The 13314-nt window shown below is 41.7% G+C and overlaps 1 protein-coding gene across 1 annotated transcript in view; it reads right to left on the bottom strand.

The window, feature by feature from the left end:
* Positions 1-13314, bottom strand: part of LOC120023665 (glutamyl aminopeptidase) — a 31116-nt gene that overhangs the window by 5023 nt on the left and 12779 nt on the right. Inside the window, exons 6-14 of the mRNA XM_038967718.1 lie at positions 10263-10376; positions 10018-10152; positions 9852-9917; positions 9561-9626; positions 9279-9439; positions 9076-9158; positions 8815-8951; positions 8651-8706; positions 8395-8545 (exon numbers count right to left, since the gene is read on the bottom strand). Of these exons, the coding sequence (XP_038823646.1) occupies positions 8395-8545; positions 8651-8706; positions 8815-8951; positions 9076-9158; positions 9279-9439; positions 9561-9626; positions 9852-9917; positions 10018-10152; positions 10263-10376 (969 nt within the window). The remainder of the gene's footprint in view (positions 1-8394; positions 8546-8650; positions 8707-8814; positions 8952-9075; positions 9159-9278; positions 9440-9560; positions 9627-9851; positions 9918-10017; positions 10153-10262; positions 10377-13314) is intronic.

The following is a 13314-nucleotide window of genomic DNA, read 5'->3' as shown; positions in this document are numbered from 1 at the left end:
TTCGGGAAGGCGCAGCTGGACCTGTTTGCCTCCCTGGACAATGCGCACTGCCCCCTGTGGTACTCCATGTCAGAGCCACCAGGGCCCCGGGGCTTGGATGCTCTGGCTCACAATTGGCCAGGCCTGGAGCTTTACGCATTCCCCCATTTTCTCCTGACCCAGGCTGTGCTGGACAGGACCAGGATGGCAGAGCATAATCTGCTTCTGGTGGCCTCATACTGGCCCAGACAACCCTGGTTCAGCCTTCTCCTGTCCCTGTTGTCTGGGACACCTTGGCAACTTCTCCTGAGACAGGACCTGCTGTCATGCTGTGCCCTCCGGCATGCTGTGCCCTGTGAGGGCACTGGCTGCCTATGTGGAGCGGACACAGTCAGTGAGAACAACAGATCAGCTCTTTGTCTGCTATGGTGAGAGAGTCCTGGGGGCTGGGCTATCAAAGCAGAGGCTCTATCACTGGATCGTGGACACGATTTCGACAGCACACCGCCTGGCTGGCAGGCCAGTGCTGGGATCTGTGGTGGCACATTCAACACGAGGGGTGGCTGCATCCTGGGCTCTACTGAGAAGAGTGCCCCTCGCTAATATCTGTGCTGCGGCCAGCTGGGCTTGGTTTTGCACCTTTGCTAGGTACTATCGGGTAAATGTGGCACCTCCCTCTGCGGTTGGTTCAGCGGTCCTGGGCATCGCCTCCCCTTCCGGGGACTGTGCCGGGACCCCCCTTCCACATTGACGGCCCCTGCGTCTTGGTCCTGCGCTGGGACTTCGCCGCTGGCTGGCCAGGTACCTCTAGCACCGACTAAGTCTGGTACCGGTATACCAATATATTGGAGTGATCCATTATAGTGAAACATAACGAAGGTTATGTATGTGAGCTATATGGATCACTCAAATCCGCTAGAGTGGATTGATGTACATCAAAAATGATGTAGAGAATGTGTGTCGCTGCCATGGGTTCTATATATAGTGGCGGACCCCAGCCGTGACACAGGTGTACACGGGAGTAAATCTGTAAATCCTCACCTCGGATGTATCGCGGAGTGATACCAATATATTGGAGTGATCCAAATAGCTCACATAACCGTGGTTACATACTTAACCTTCATTTTCTGTAAAAACAGCAAGGTTGGGATGTTGGTGCTGTGTTATTAAGGTTATATTATGGCAGTGCCATAATATTTTAGAATGTACTGTCATAACGTTGCCCTCTTTGGGTACAGTGAGCACTATCCCCCCTCCCTCTGCACCAGCCCTTTTCTATGCACCATCCCCCTACCTCTGTCTCCCACACCCAGGCTGCTGTGGTCAGAGAGGTCTTAAATTTCGAGAAGATCCTGCCTCATAGCCAGACAGTATAGAGCGAGTGAGTTTTCATAGAGAGAACAAAGGAATTTCTTCCATCTCACAGAACTGGAGGTCCGAACAGTATTTATGTTCTGGAGAATGTATAAAAGATCAGTGAAGAATCCAGCTACGAACTGGTCCGTTTGGTACCATTTTGTGAAACTCATGAGAGACAATACGGCCACATTACCATAACGCTGTTTATACAATAGCCTCAGTTATGAGGCTTACATCTAATTGTTGTATAAAATGAATGAGTGAGAATGGAACTGTTTGTGAAATGATGTAATGTGATTTTGGACTGTTTAATGAAGGAAATTCCAATTCCCTTTGGAGTTTAACTAAAATCAGAGGACCGCCCTTGAGCACAGTTATGGTCTGGTGTCATGGGACAGGCCCTTTTCTGCTCTTCCGAATAAAACCCCCACCCAGTACCTCTATCACAAAGGGAAATAAGGATAAGTAGATTGCTTAATCTTTTAACCATCCCACATGGTTAAACTCTTAGACTATCAATACCGACAGAATAAGAACAAGTCTTTGATATTAATTACTAGTTTGCAGCTAGGAATTCGGTATCATTGAACACGAAGACCGACAACCACCGAAACAACTATTCTATAACGACATGAATGTCACTCTGAACTATCCATTCTAACCACGACAGAGAGAGGGCGGACAAACAGAAACTAACAGAAACAGAAACTAACTTGTCAACAGAGATCCCGAAGACACACTGAGCGTAAATATATATATATATATTGATTGCAATTATTCCCGAATGAGTGAGCGTTCATGTGCAAAGGATTAGCATTTCAATTGTTATAATTATCACTCTGTCTAACAAGCCACCATGCCGGTTTAGCCCACTAGGGCACATCCCCCTATCATGTCTTTGTAACCATATCTACTTTGTTTGTGTGATGCATTTCTGTGAGTACTTAGTTAAAATAATTTATTTACTAAGACAATTGATGTATGGATGACTCAGTGAAGACTGGGTTCGTGTAGATAACCAACAATTTACGATGTTTGGAATGAGACTAATTAATTATTCTTTACCTCACGTTAATCAGAAGACTAAGTGATCAGATATTAAAATATCTGAAAGTTATATTAGGAAAATATAACTTTAATCTGAATATTTTCCTTGGTGCCGCGACTTCCTAGTTAATTACAGTTACATGATTAAGTAGTTTAATCACGTAATAATAATTACAGAGAATTTTTGATAAAGATTCATCTTCAGTTTAATGATGCCAAAGACACGACAGTAAAGTTGAAGTCGGAAGTTTAGATTACTCTTAGGTTGGTGTCATTAAAAGTTGTTTTTCAACCACTCCACAAATTTCTTGTTAACGAACTATAGTTTTGGCAAGTCGATTAGGACTTCTACTTTGTGCAAGACGCAAGTAATTATTCCAACAATTGTTTACAGACAGATTATTTCACTGTATCACAATTCCAGTGGGTCAGAAGTTTACATACACTAAGTTGACTGTGCCTTTAAACAGCTTGGAAAATTCCAGAAAATGGTGTCATGGCTTTAGAAGCTTCTGATAGGCTAATTGACATAATTTGAGACAATTGGAGTAGTACCTGTGGATGTATTTCAAGGCCTACCTTCGAACTCAGTGTCTCTTTGCCTGACATCATGGGAAAATCAAAAGAAATCAGCCAAGACCTCCACAAGTCTGGTTCATCCTTGGGAGCCATTTCCAAATTCCTGAAGGTACCACGTGCATCTCTACAAACAATAGTATGCAAGTATGAACACCATGGGACCACGCAGCTGTCATACCGCTCAGGAAGGAGACGCGTTCTGTCTCCTAGAAATGAACGTACTTTGGTGCCAAAAGTGCAAATCAATCCCAGAACAACAGCAAAAGACCTTGTGAAGATGCTGGAGGAAACATGTACAAAAGTATCTTTATCCACAGTAAAACAAGTCCTACATCGACATAACCTGAGAGGCCGCTCAGCAAGGAAGAAGCCACTGCTCCAGAACCGCCATAAAAAAGCCAGACTACGGTTTGCAACTGCACATGGGGACAAAGATGGTACTTTTTGGAGAAATGTCCTCTGGTCTGATGAAACAAAAATACAACTGTTTGGCCATAATGACCATCGTTATGTTTGGAGGAAAAAGGGGGAGACTTGCAAGCCGAAGAACACCATCCCAACCGTGAAGCACGGGGGTAGCAGCATCATGTTGTGGGGTTGCTTTGCTGTAGGAGGGACTGGTGCACTTCACAAAATAGATGGCATTATGAGGTAGGAAAATTATGTGGATATATTGAAGCAACATCTCAAGACATCAGTCAGGAAGTTAAAGCTTGGTCGCAAATGGGTCTTCCAAATGGACAATGACCCCAAGCATACTTCCAAAGTTGTGGCAAAATGGCTTAAGGACAACAAAGTCAAGGTATTGGAGTGGCCATCACAAAGCCCTGACCTCAATCCCATAGAACATTTGTGGGCAGAACTGAAAAAGTGTGTGCGAGCAAGGAGGCCTACAAACCTGACTCAGTTACACCAGCTCTGTCAGGAGGAATGGGCCAAAATTCACCCAACTTATTGTGGGAAGCTTGTGGAAGGCTACCTGAAACGTTTGATCCGAGTTAAACAATTTAAAGGCAATGCTACCAAATACTAATTTAGTGTATGTAAACTTCTGACACACTGGGAATGTGATGAAATAAATAAAAGCTGAAATTTATATTATTCTGGCATTTCACATTCTTAAAATAAAGTGGTGATCCTAACTGACCTGAGACAGGGAATGTTTACTAGGATTAAATGTCAGGAATTGTGAAAAACTGAGTAAATGTATTTGGCTAAGGTATGTATGTAAGACTTCAACTGTACCTATAAATAGTAAAACCAGAGAAACTGATAATTTTGCAGTAGTCTCTTCATTTTTTCCAGAGCTGTATATGTATATGTACAGTGCATTCTAAAAGTATTGACTCCTTTTTCTACATTTTGTTATGTTACAGACGTATTCAAAATGGATTAAATACATTTTTCCCCTCTTCAATCTACACCCAATACCCCATATAGACGAAGCGAAAACCGATTTTTAGAAATGTTTCCTAATTTATATAAAATAACTATCTTATTTACATAAGTATTCAGACCCTTTGCTATGAGACACGAAATTGAGCTCAGGTGCATCCTGTTTCCATTGATGATCCTTGAAATGTTTCTACAAACTTGAATGGAGTCCACCTGTGTTGAATTCAATTGATTTGACATGATTTGGAAAGGCACACATCTGTCTATATAAGGTCCCACAGTTTACAGTGCATGTCACAGTAAAAATCAAGCCATAAGGTCGAAGGAATTGTCCGTAGAGCTCCAAGACAGGATTTGTGTCGAGGCAAAGACCTGGGGAAGAATACCAATAAAAATTCTGCAGTATTCAAGGTCCCCAAGAACACAGTAGCCTCCATCATTCTTAAATGGAAGAGCTGGCCGCCCGGCTAAACTGAGCAATCAGGGGAGAAGGGCTTGTTAGTGAAGTGACCAAGAACCCGATGGTCATTCTGACAGAGCTCCAGAGTTCCTCTGTGGAGATGGGAAAACCTTCCAGAAGGAAAACCATCTCTGCAGCACTCCACCAATCAGGCCTTTATGGTAAAGTATCCAGACGTAAGCCACTCCTCAGTAAAAGGCACATGACAACCCGCTTGGACTAAAGGACTCTCAGACCATGAGAAACAAGATTCTTTGGACTGATGAAACCAAGATTGAACTCTTTAGCCTGAATGCCAAGCGTCACATCTGAAGGAAACCTGGCACCATCCCTACGGTGAAGCATGGTGGTGGCATCATCATGTTGTGGGGATATTTTTCAGCGGCAGGCACTGGGAGACTAGTCAGGATAGAGGGAAAGATGAACGGAGCAAAGTACAGAGAGATCCTTGAAGAAAACCAGCTCCAGAGCACTCAGGACCTGAGACTGGGTCAAAGGTTCACCTTTCAACAGGACAACGACCCTAAGCACACAGCCAAGAAAACGCAGGAGTGGCTTCGGGGCAAGTCTCTGAATGTCCTTGAGTGGCCCAGCCAGAGCCCGGACTTGAACCCAATCGAACATCTCTGGAGAGTCCCGAAAATAGCTGTGCAGCAACGCTCCCCATCCAACCTGACAGAGCTTGAGAGGATTTGCAGAAAAGAATGGGAGAAACTCCCCAAATACAGGTGTAACAAGCTTGTAGTGTCATATCCAAGAAGACTCGAGGCTGTAATCACTGCCAAAGGTGCTTCAACAAAGTACTGAGTAAAGGGTCTGAATAATTATGTAAATGTGATATTTTATTTTTTTATTTTTTTATAAATGTGCATAAACAATCTTAAACCTGTTTCTGGTTTGTCATTACAGGGTATTGTGTGTAGATTGAGGGAAAAACTAAATTTAATCAATTTTAGAATAAGGCTGTAATGTAACAAAGTGGAAAAAGTCATAGGGTCTGAATACTTTCAGAATGCTCTAACTATGATGGGCAGGCCATTATTTTGGCTACCATGGCCATGCCCCCATATGATGACAATGCCCCCATACACAGGGACGAGTGATCACTGAATGGTTTGATGAGCATGAAAACTATCTTAACCATATGCCATGGTCGTCTGTCACCAGATCTCAACCCAATTGAACACTTATGGGAGACTCTGGAGCGGTGTCTGAGACAGCGTTTTTCACCACCATCAACAAAACACCAAATTATGGAATTTCTCGTGGAAGAATTTACTTCCGGCGCCGACAGAGATGGCCGCCTCGCTTCGCGTTCCTAGGAAACTATGCAGTATTGTTTTTTTATGTGTTATCATACCCTACATTACTCATCTCATATGTATATGTATATACTGTACTCTATCATCTACTGCATCTTGCCATCTTTATGTAATACATGTATCACTAGCCACTTTAAACTATGCCACTTTATGTTTACATACCCTACATTACTCATCTCATATGTATAGACTGTACTCTATACCATCTACTGCATCTTGCCTATGCAGTTCTGTACCATCACTCATTCATATATCTTTATGTACATTTTCTTTATCCCTTTACACTTGTGTGTATAAGGTAGTAGTTGTGGAATTGTTAGGTTAGATTACTTGTTGGTTATTACTGCATTGTCGGAACTAGAAGCACAAGCATTTCGCTACACTCGCATTAACATCTGCTAACCATGTGTATGTGACAAATAAAATTTGATTTGATTTGATTTACATCCCTTCAATAGAGTGGCAGACACTTGTAGAATCTATGCCAAGGCACATTGAAACTGTTCGGTCTCGTGGTGCCCAATGCCCTATTTAGACACTTTTTATGTTGGTTTTTCCTTTATTTTGGCAGTTACCTGTATGTGCAAACTCCCAAGATTATTATTTTGTGTGTGTTCTAGTTGGCCAGCGGAGGGCATAATCCACCTGTAAAAAAATATATACAGTGGGGAGAACAAGTATTTGACACACTGCCGATTTTGCAGGTTTTCCTACTTACAAAGCATGTAGAGGTCTGTAATTTTTATCATAGGTACACTTCAACTGTGAGACGGAACTAAAACAAAAATCCAGAAAATCACATTGTATGTATTAAGTAATTAATTTGCATTTTATTGCATGACATAAGTATTTGATCACCTACCAACCAGTAAGAATTCCGGCTCTCACAGACCTGTTAGTTTTTCTTTAAGAAGCCCTCCTGTTCTCCACCCGTTACCTGTATAAAAGACACCTGTCCACACACTCAATCAAACAGACTCCAACCTCTCCACAATGGCCAAGACCTGAGAGCTGTGTAAGGACATCAGGGGTAAAATTGTAGACCTGCACAAGGCTGGGATGGGCTACAGGACAATAGGCAAGCAGCTTGGTGAGAAGGCAACAACTGTTGGCGCAATTATTAGAAAATGGAAGAAGTTCAAGATGACGGTCAATCACTCTCGGTCTGGGGCTCCATGCAAGATCTCACCTCGTGGTGCATCAATGATCATGAGGAAGGTGAGGGATCAGCCCAGAACTACACGGCAGGACCTGGTCAATGACCTGAAGAGAGCTGGGACCACAGTCTCAAAGAAAACCATTAGTAACACACTACGCCGTCATGGATTAAAATCCTGCAGCGCACGCAAGGTCCCCCTGCTCAAGCCAGCGCATGTCCAGGCCCGTCTGAAGTTTGCCAATGACCATCTGGATGATCCAGAGGAGGAATGGGAGAAGGTCATGTGGTCTGATGAGACAAAAAGAGCTTTTTGGTCTAAACTCCACTCGCCGTGTTTGGAGGAAGAAGAAGGATGAGTACAACCCCAAGAACACCATCCCAACCGTGAAGCATGGAGGTGGAAACATAATTCTTTGGGGATGCTTTTCTGCAAAGGGGACAGGACGACTGCACCGTATTGAGGGGAGGATGGATGGGGCCATGTATCGCGAGATCTTGGCCAACAACCTCCTTCCCTCAGTAAGAGCATTGAAGATGGGTCGTGGCTGGGTCTTCCAGCATGACAACGACCCAAAACACACAGCCAGGGCAACTAAGGAGTAAGAAGCATCTCAAGGTCCTGGAGTGGCCTAACCAGTCTCCAGACCTGAACCCAATAGAAAATCTTTGGAGGGAGCTGAAAGTCCGTATTGCCCAGCGACAGCCCCGAAACCTGAAGGATCTGGAGAAGGTCTGTATGGAGGAGTGGGCCAAAATCCCTGCTGCAGTGTGTGCAAACCTGGTCAAGAACTACAGGAAACGTATGATCTCTGTAATTGCAAACAAAGGTTTCTGTACCAAATATTAAGTTATGCTTTTCTGATGTATCAAATACTTATGTCATGCAATAAAATGCTAATTAATTACTTAAAAATCATACAATGTGATTTTCTGGATTTTTGTTTTAGATTCCGTCTCTCACAGTTGAAGTGTACCTATGATAAAAATTAGACCTCTACATGCTTTGTAAGTAGGAAAACCTGCAAAATCGGCAGTGTATCAAATACTTGTTCTCCCCACTGTCTATACAAAAATTAAGTGGAAAACAGACCCACCTGGAATTTAGGGTAAAGAACAGTGTCGTCAGACAACATGTCTCGCACATAGGCAATGGAAGAAGACACACGTTCCCAGACGATGTACTCAGTCTCATTGGTCAGGTATTTTGTCAGGTTGAATGCATTTCCATAATCGACAACATCTGCCCTGATGAGGCCGATAAGAACAAGACATTTCATAACAGTTTTCTAAAGCTCAGAGCAACTGAATTGACAGATGTACTTCAAGTGAATGTCGGTAATGTTGGTTTACCTTCCCAGAGCAAAGACATCATCAATGTAACTGCATCGGTCAGCAGCGTCAAACTCCTAGTAAAGAAAGTGTCCTGCCGATTAAGATAAGTGCAACCTATGAACTGGTAAGATTAAAACGTAATATTACCTCAAACTATAGTAGCAGTTTTTATTGATATTTACCTTGTGATTTGTTTGAAGCTGTTGACTAATGGTGCTCCACATGCTGTCATGGTGATTGACTCTGTAGAATCCGATATGGTCGTTATTGATCTTCAGGAGTCCATCCGTAGCAGGGAAATAGTCTGCTAAGACTTGCTCTAGATATTAGTGTGTGAGACAAACATGTATGACTTCAATTTAATGAAATACATGTTGTCACCAGAGGCTGGAACTGTAATTTTAAAAAGGTCAAGCAAAGTGTTTGGACAGAAGTATCTTTACCTGGACTCGACTTGTTGAACATGATGGACATATTCTTATTACTATCCACTGAGTGCCACTTAACAGGGATGGTCCACTTGTAGCTGAAAGAAAAGCATAGCCTTTTTAGGATTTACAGGTTTATCCTAAGAAATATAGCTGACTTCCATCGGGAAATCAACCAACGATCACAAAGGGACTTAATAGTGTGTTGAATCACTGACCTGAGTGGTGAGGGTGGCTGGGTGGTATCAGCATCGGGGTCCAACAGGAATCTGCGCTGGGTGAGTTTGGTCTGAGTACCGGCAGTAGACAGGTCCAATACCGGGTAGCCCATCTGTTTGGTCCATGTGTCCATCACATCTGCCACAGGCAACCCACTCACCTGCAACCCAAAAATTTTAGTATGTAACACACAAGTACACTAGATGTATTGAAATATTAACAATAATATCAACTTTGATATTTTGAAACTACTATGACTAAATTAGATATGACAAACATACGTTAGCAAGGGATGACCAGAAGTTGGCTGTTTTGGCATTCTGAAAATGGAAATCTTTCAAGTATTTCTGTTGAAGGGAGAGAAAAACAGGTTACCAACCATAGATTTTATGATAAATAAAATGCAAGCTACGTATCTGACAGTAATCATAATTTTCATTCAACAGGGAAGTAATTGCATGTCCCTAACACTCACTATTACCAAATGATTCTGCTATTGACTGAATAGGGATCAAGAGACTTGGTGTAGGGATACTTCTATCCACTTTACGTCAAATTAAATGGATTCTTACCCGACAACCATCTCGGAAGTTGTCTCGACCCAACCAGTCCTCCACCATCCTGAGAATTGATGCCCCCTACAGGAAGATGTTTGGACCAAATTTCAAGACAAATTTAATTGAAGTACATTTTATTTCATCCCATGTAGTAGAGTGAAACGTGGCGGATTTAGATTACCTTGTTGTAGGATATACCATCAAACACAGAGGTAATCTCAGCCGGAGTTGACACATCCACAATGATTGGATGGGAGGTGACGAGGGCGTCGTCCACCATGACAGGAAGTACATCACTGATGATCATGATGTCACGCTGGTAAAGACAGAGACCGAAGGAGATGTAGAATGTATTCATCACCAGAGTTGGGATTAAAACAATTCCATTTCAAATCACTCAATTCAGGATCTGTCAGATGGACTCACCATTCCCCAGAGAGGCTCAGCCTTCTCTACACCGATGTACTCAAAGAAACTGGCAAAGCCCTCATTTAGCCAAAGGTCATCCCACCAATCCATGGTCACAATGTTCCCAAACCACTGCAGGAAAATACAACATGCAAAGTTATCTTACAGCTGAATTTATTTCGAAACAAGTGTGTATGAGTGAGAGTTTGACAGGGTTGGGAAAATCTGGCGCCGGACATTTGCCATTTGAGAAATCTGCCAGAACCATATGCATTGGGTACGTAACCTGATTAGGGCATCCACCCACGGTGGCAAGATTTTTTAAATTTGGTCCCTTATTCCTAGTACGCAATGATTACATCAAGTGTGTGACTCTACAAACATATTTGGATACATTCGCTGTTTGTTTTGGTTTTGCTTCAGATTATTTTGTACCCAATAGAAATTAATGGTAAATAATGTATTGTGTCATTTTGGAGTCACTTCTATTGTAAATAAGAATATGTTTCTAAACACAATTACATTAATGTGGATGCTGCCATGGTTATGGATAGTCTTGAATGAATCGTGAATAATTATGAGTAAGAACGTTAGACAAACAAATATCATACCCCAAAGACATGCTAACCTCTCACCATTACAATAACAGGGGAGGTTAGCACTTTTGGGGGTATGATATTTATCCCTCTAACATTCTCACTCATCATTATTCACAATTCATTCAGGATTATCCATAGTGATGGACTACAGAGCCAAAACAAATAATTTGTCACTATCCAAGTACTTTTGGAGTTCACTGTAAATACATTTTCATGCACACAAAATATCAAGAGATTCAGTGTAACACTCTATAGCTCTGCATACAATATAAAACACAGAACAAAGCTACAGGCACAATATGAACAAATAAAACCCACAATTTCTACTGGTATTTAGTCAATTCAAGTCCTACCGAACAAGCTTTTTCACATTCACCTTAAACAATTACCTTATGACATATGGCTGCCTCTCCTTCCAGTTCTCTGCTGCCAATGACTGGAACGAACTACAAAAATCTCAAACTGGATACACTTATCTCCCTCACTAGCTTTAAGCACCAGCTGTCAGAGCAGCTCACAGATTACTGCACCTGTACATAGCCCATCTATAATTTAGCCCAAACAACTACCTCTTCCCCTACTGTATTTATTTAGCTCCTTTGCACCCCATTATTTCTACTTTGCACATTCTTCCACTGCAAATCTACCATTCCAGTGTTTTACTTGCTATATTGTATTTACTTTGCCACCATGGCCTTTTATTGCCTTTACCTCTCTTGTCTCACCTCATTTGCTCACATTGTATATAGACTTATTTTTCTACTGTATGTTTGTTTTACTCCATGTGTAACTGTTGTTGTATGTGTCGAAATGCTTTGCTTTATCTTGGCCTGGTCGCAATTGTAAATGAGAACTCGTTCTCAACTTGACTACCAGGTTAAATAAAGGTGAAAATGTTTATTTTTTATATATCCTTTTGTGTGGATTTACATGCTTGTTTTATTGCTACTGATTGAATATGACAGTGTTTTACATGTAGTTCAACTAGTAATTAAACAACATTTTACTGTAGCTTGGTACTAGCTGAACAAAATTCTAATCTTGTTAGGGTTTTCAGTAGTTAATTACTTGTTTTGCCATGTAGTGGTGTAGCTAACTACTGGAACTACACACTACTTGTTTTGCTAAAATAAAATATGGGGTGAAGTATAAGACAAGTATCAGACCTTCCTAATTCTCACTTGAAACATGTTTTCTGTGTTTATTGGGCTAAATTACACATTCTGTTAACATCTGACCCCAGATTGAAATTTTCTTGAAATTTGTAGTCTATGACATTTCAGATTTAGATATGATAATATTTCACTAAGTGGCTTGGATGTAGTGAACCATTTTTTCAAAATAGCTTTAGTTCAGTAAACTATATTTTTCTTAAGGGTAGCTTTAGTGTAGCTTAACTTCTTCCAGTGTGAAGTAATTGGTAAACTATGATTTCAGTAAAGCTTCCCCAACACTATTTATTACTTTATGATTTGATCACTGTCTGAACTGCACATTGTGATCCAGGTTGTTTAACCTGGTATCTGAGCATTTCGTATTATTCTGTACGTAACTCCGAGACACTCCATTTAGTATGTTATGTTAAGTTTCGTATGGTATGTATTAATTTGTGGATGTCCATCCCCAATTTCGTATGATATGTTACGAATTACAATTCATATGTTATGAATTTGAAAAACGTACAATATGTTCTGAATATGCAAAATGTGACGCCAAGAGATGGTCGCCTCGCTTCGAGTCCTTAGGAAACTATGTAGTATTTTGTTTTTTTAATGTATTATTTCTTGCATTGTTAGCCCAGAAAATCTTAAGAATTTTTACCTACAGCCATGAAGAATATTGTATACAAGAGTGACGTCAACTTACCAACATTATGACCAGGAATACGACTTTCCCGAAGCGGATCCTTTGTTCGGACCACCACCCATGACAGTGGATCTAATCCCAGAAGCCGACCCAAAACAACGTCGCCGCAGAAGAGGCAGACGGAGCGGCCTCCTGATCAGGCTCCGTAGGCGTGCACAACGCTTCAGAGTATACTACTCACCAATGTCCAGTCTCTTAACAACAAGGTAGACAAAATTAGAGCTAGGGTTGCCTTCCAGAGAGAAATCAGAGATTGTAACGTTCTCCGTTTCACGTAAACATGGCTCTCTCTGGATACGTTGTCGGACTCGGTTCAGCCACCGGGCTTCTTCATGCGTCACGCTGACAGCGATAAACACCTATCTGGGAAGAATGGCGGGGGTGTATGCTTCATGATTAACGACTCATGGTGTAATCATAACAACATACAGGAAATCAAGTCCTTCTGCTCACCCAACCTAGAATTCCTTACGGCCATATTATCTCCCAAAAGAATTCTTGTCAGTTATCGTCACAGCTGTGTATAAATACCCCCTCAAGCAGACACCACAACGGCCCTCAAGGAACTTTACTGGACTCTTTTTGTAAACTGGAAACCATATATC

The sequence above is a fragment of the Salvelinus namaycush genome, chromosome 28 (genome assembly GCF_016432855.1).
Source record: "Salvelinus namaycush isolate Seneca chromosome 28, SaNama_1.0, whole genome shotgun sequence".
NCBI lineage: Eukaryota > Metazoa > Chordata > Actinopteri > Salmoniformes > Salmonidae > Salvelinus > Salvelinus namaycush.
Note: the sequence above shows the minus strand (reverse complement) of the source record. Positions and strands in the feature narration are given on the sequence as shown.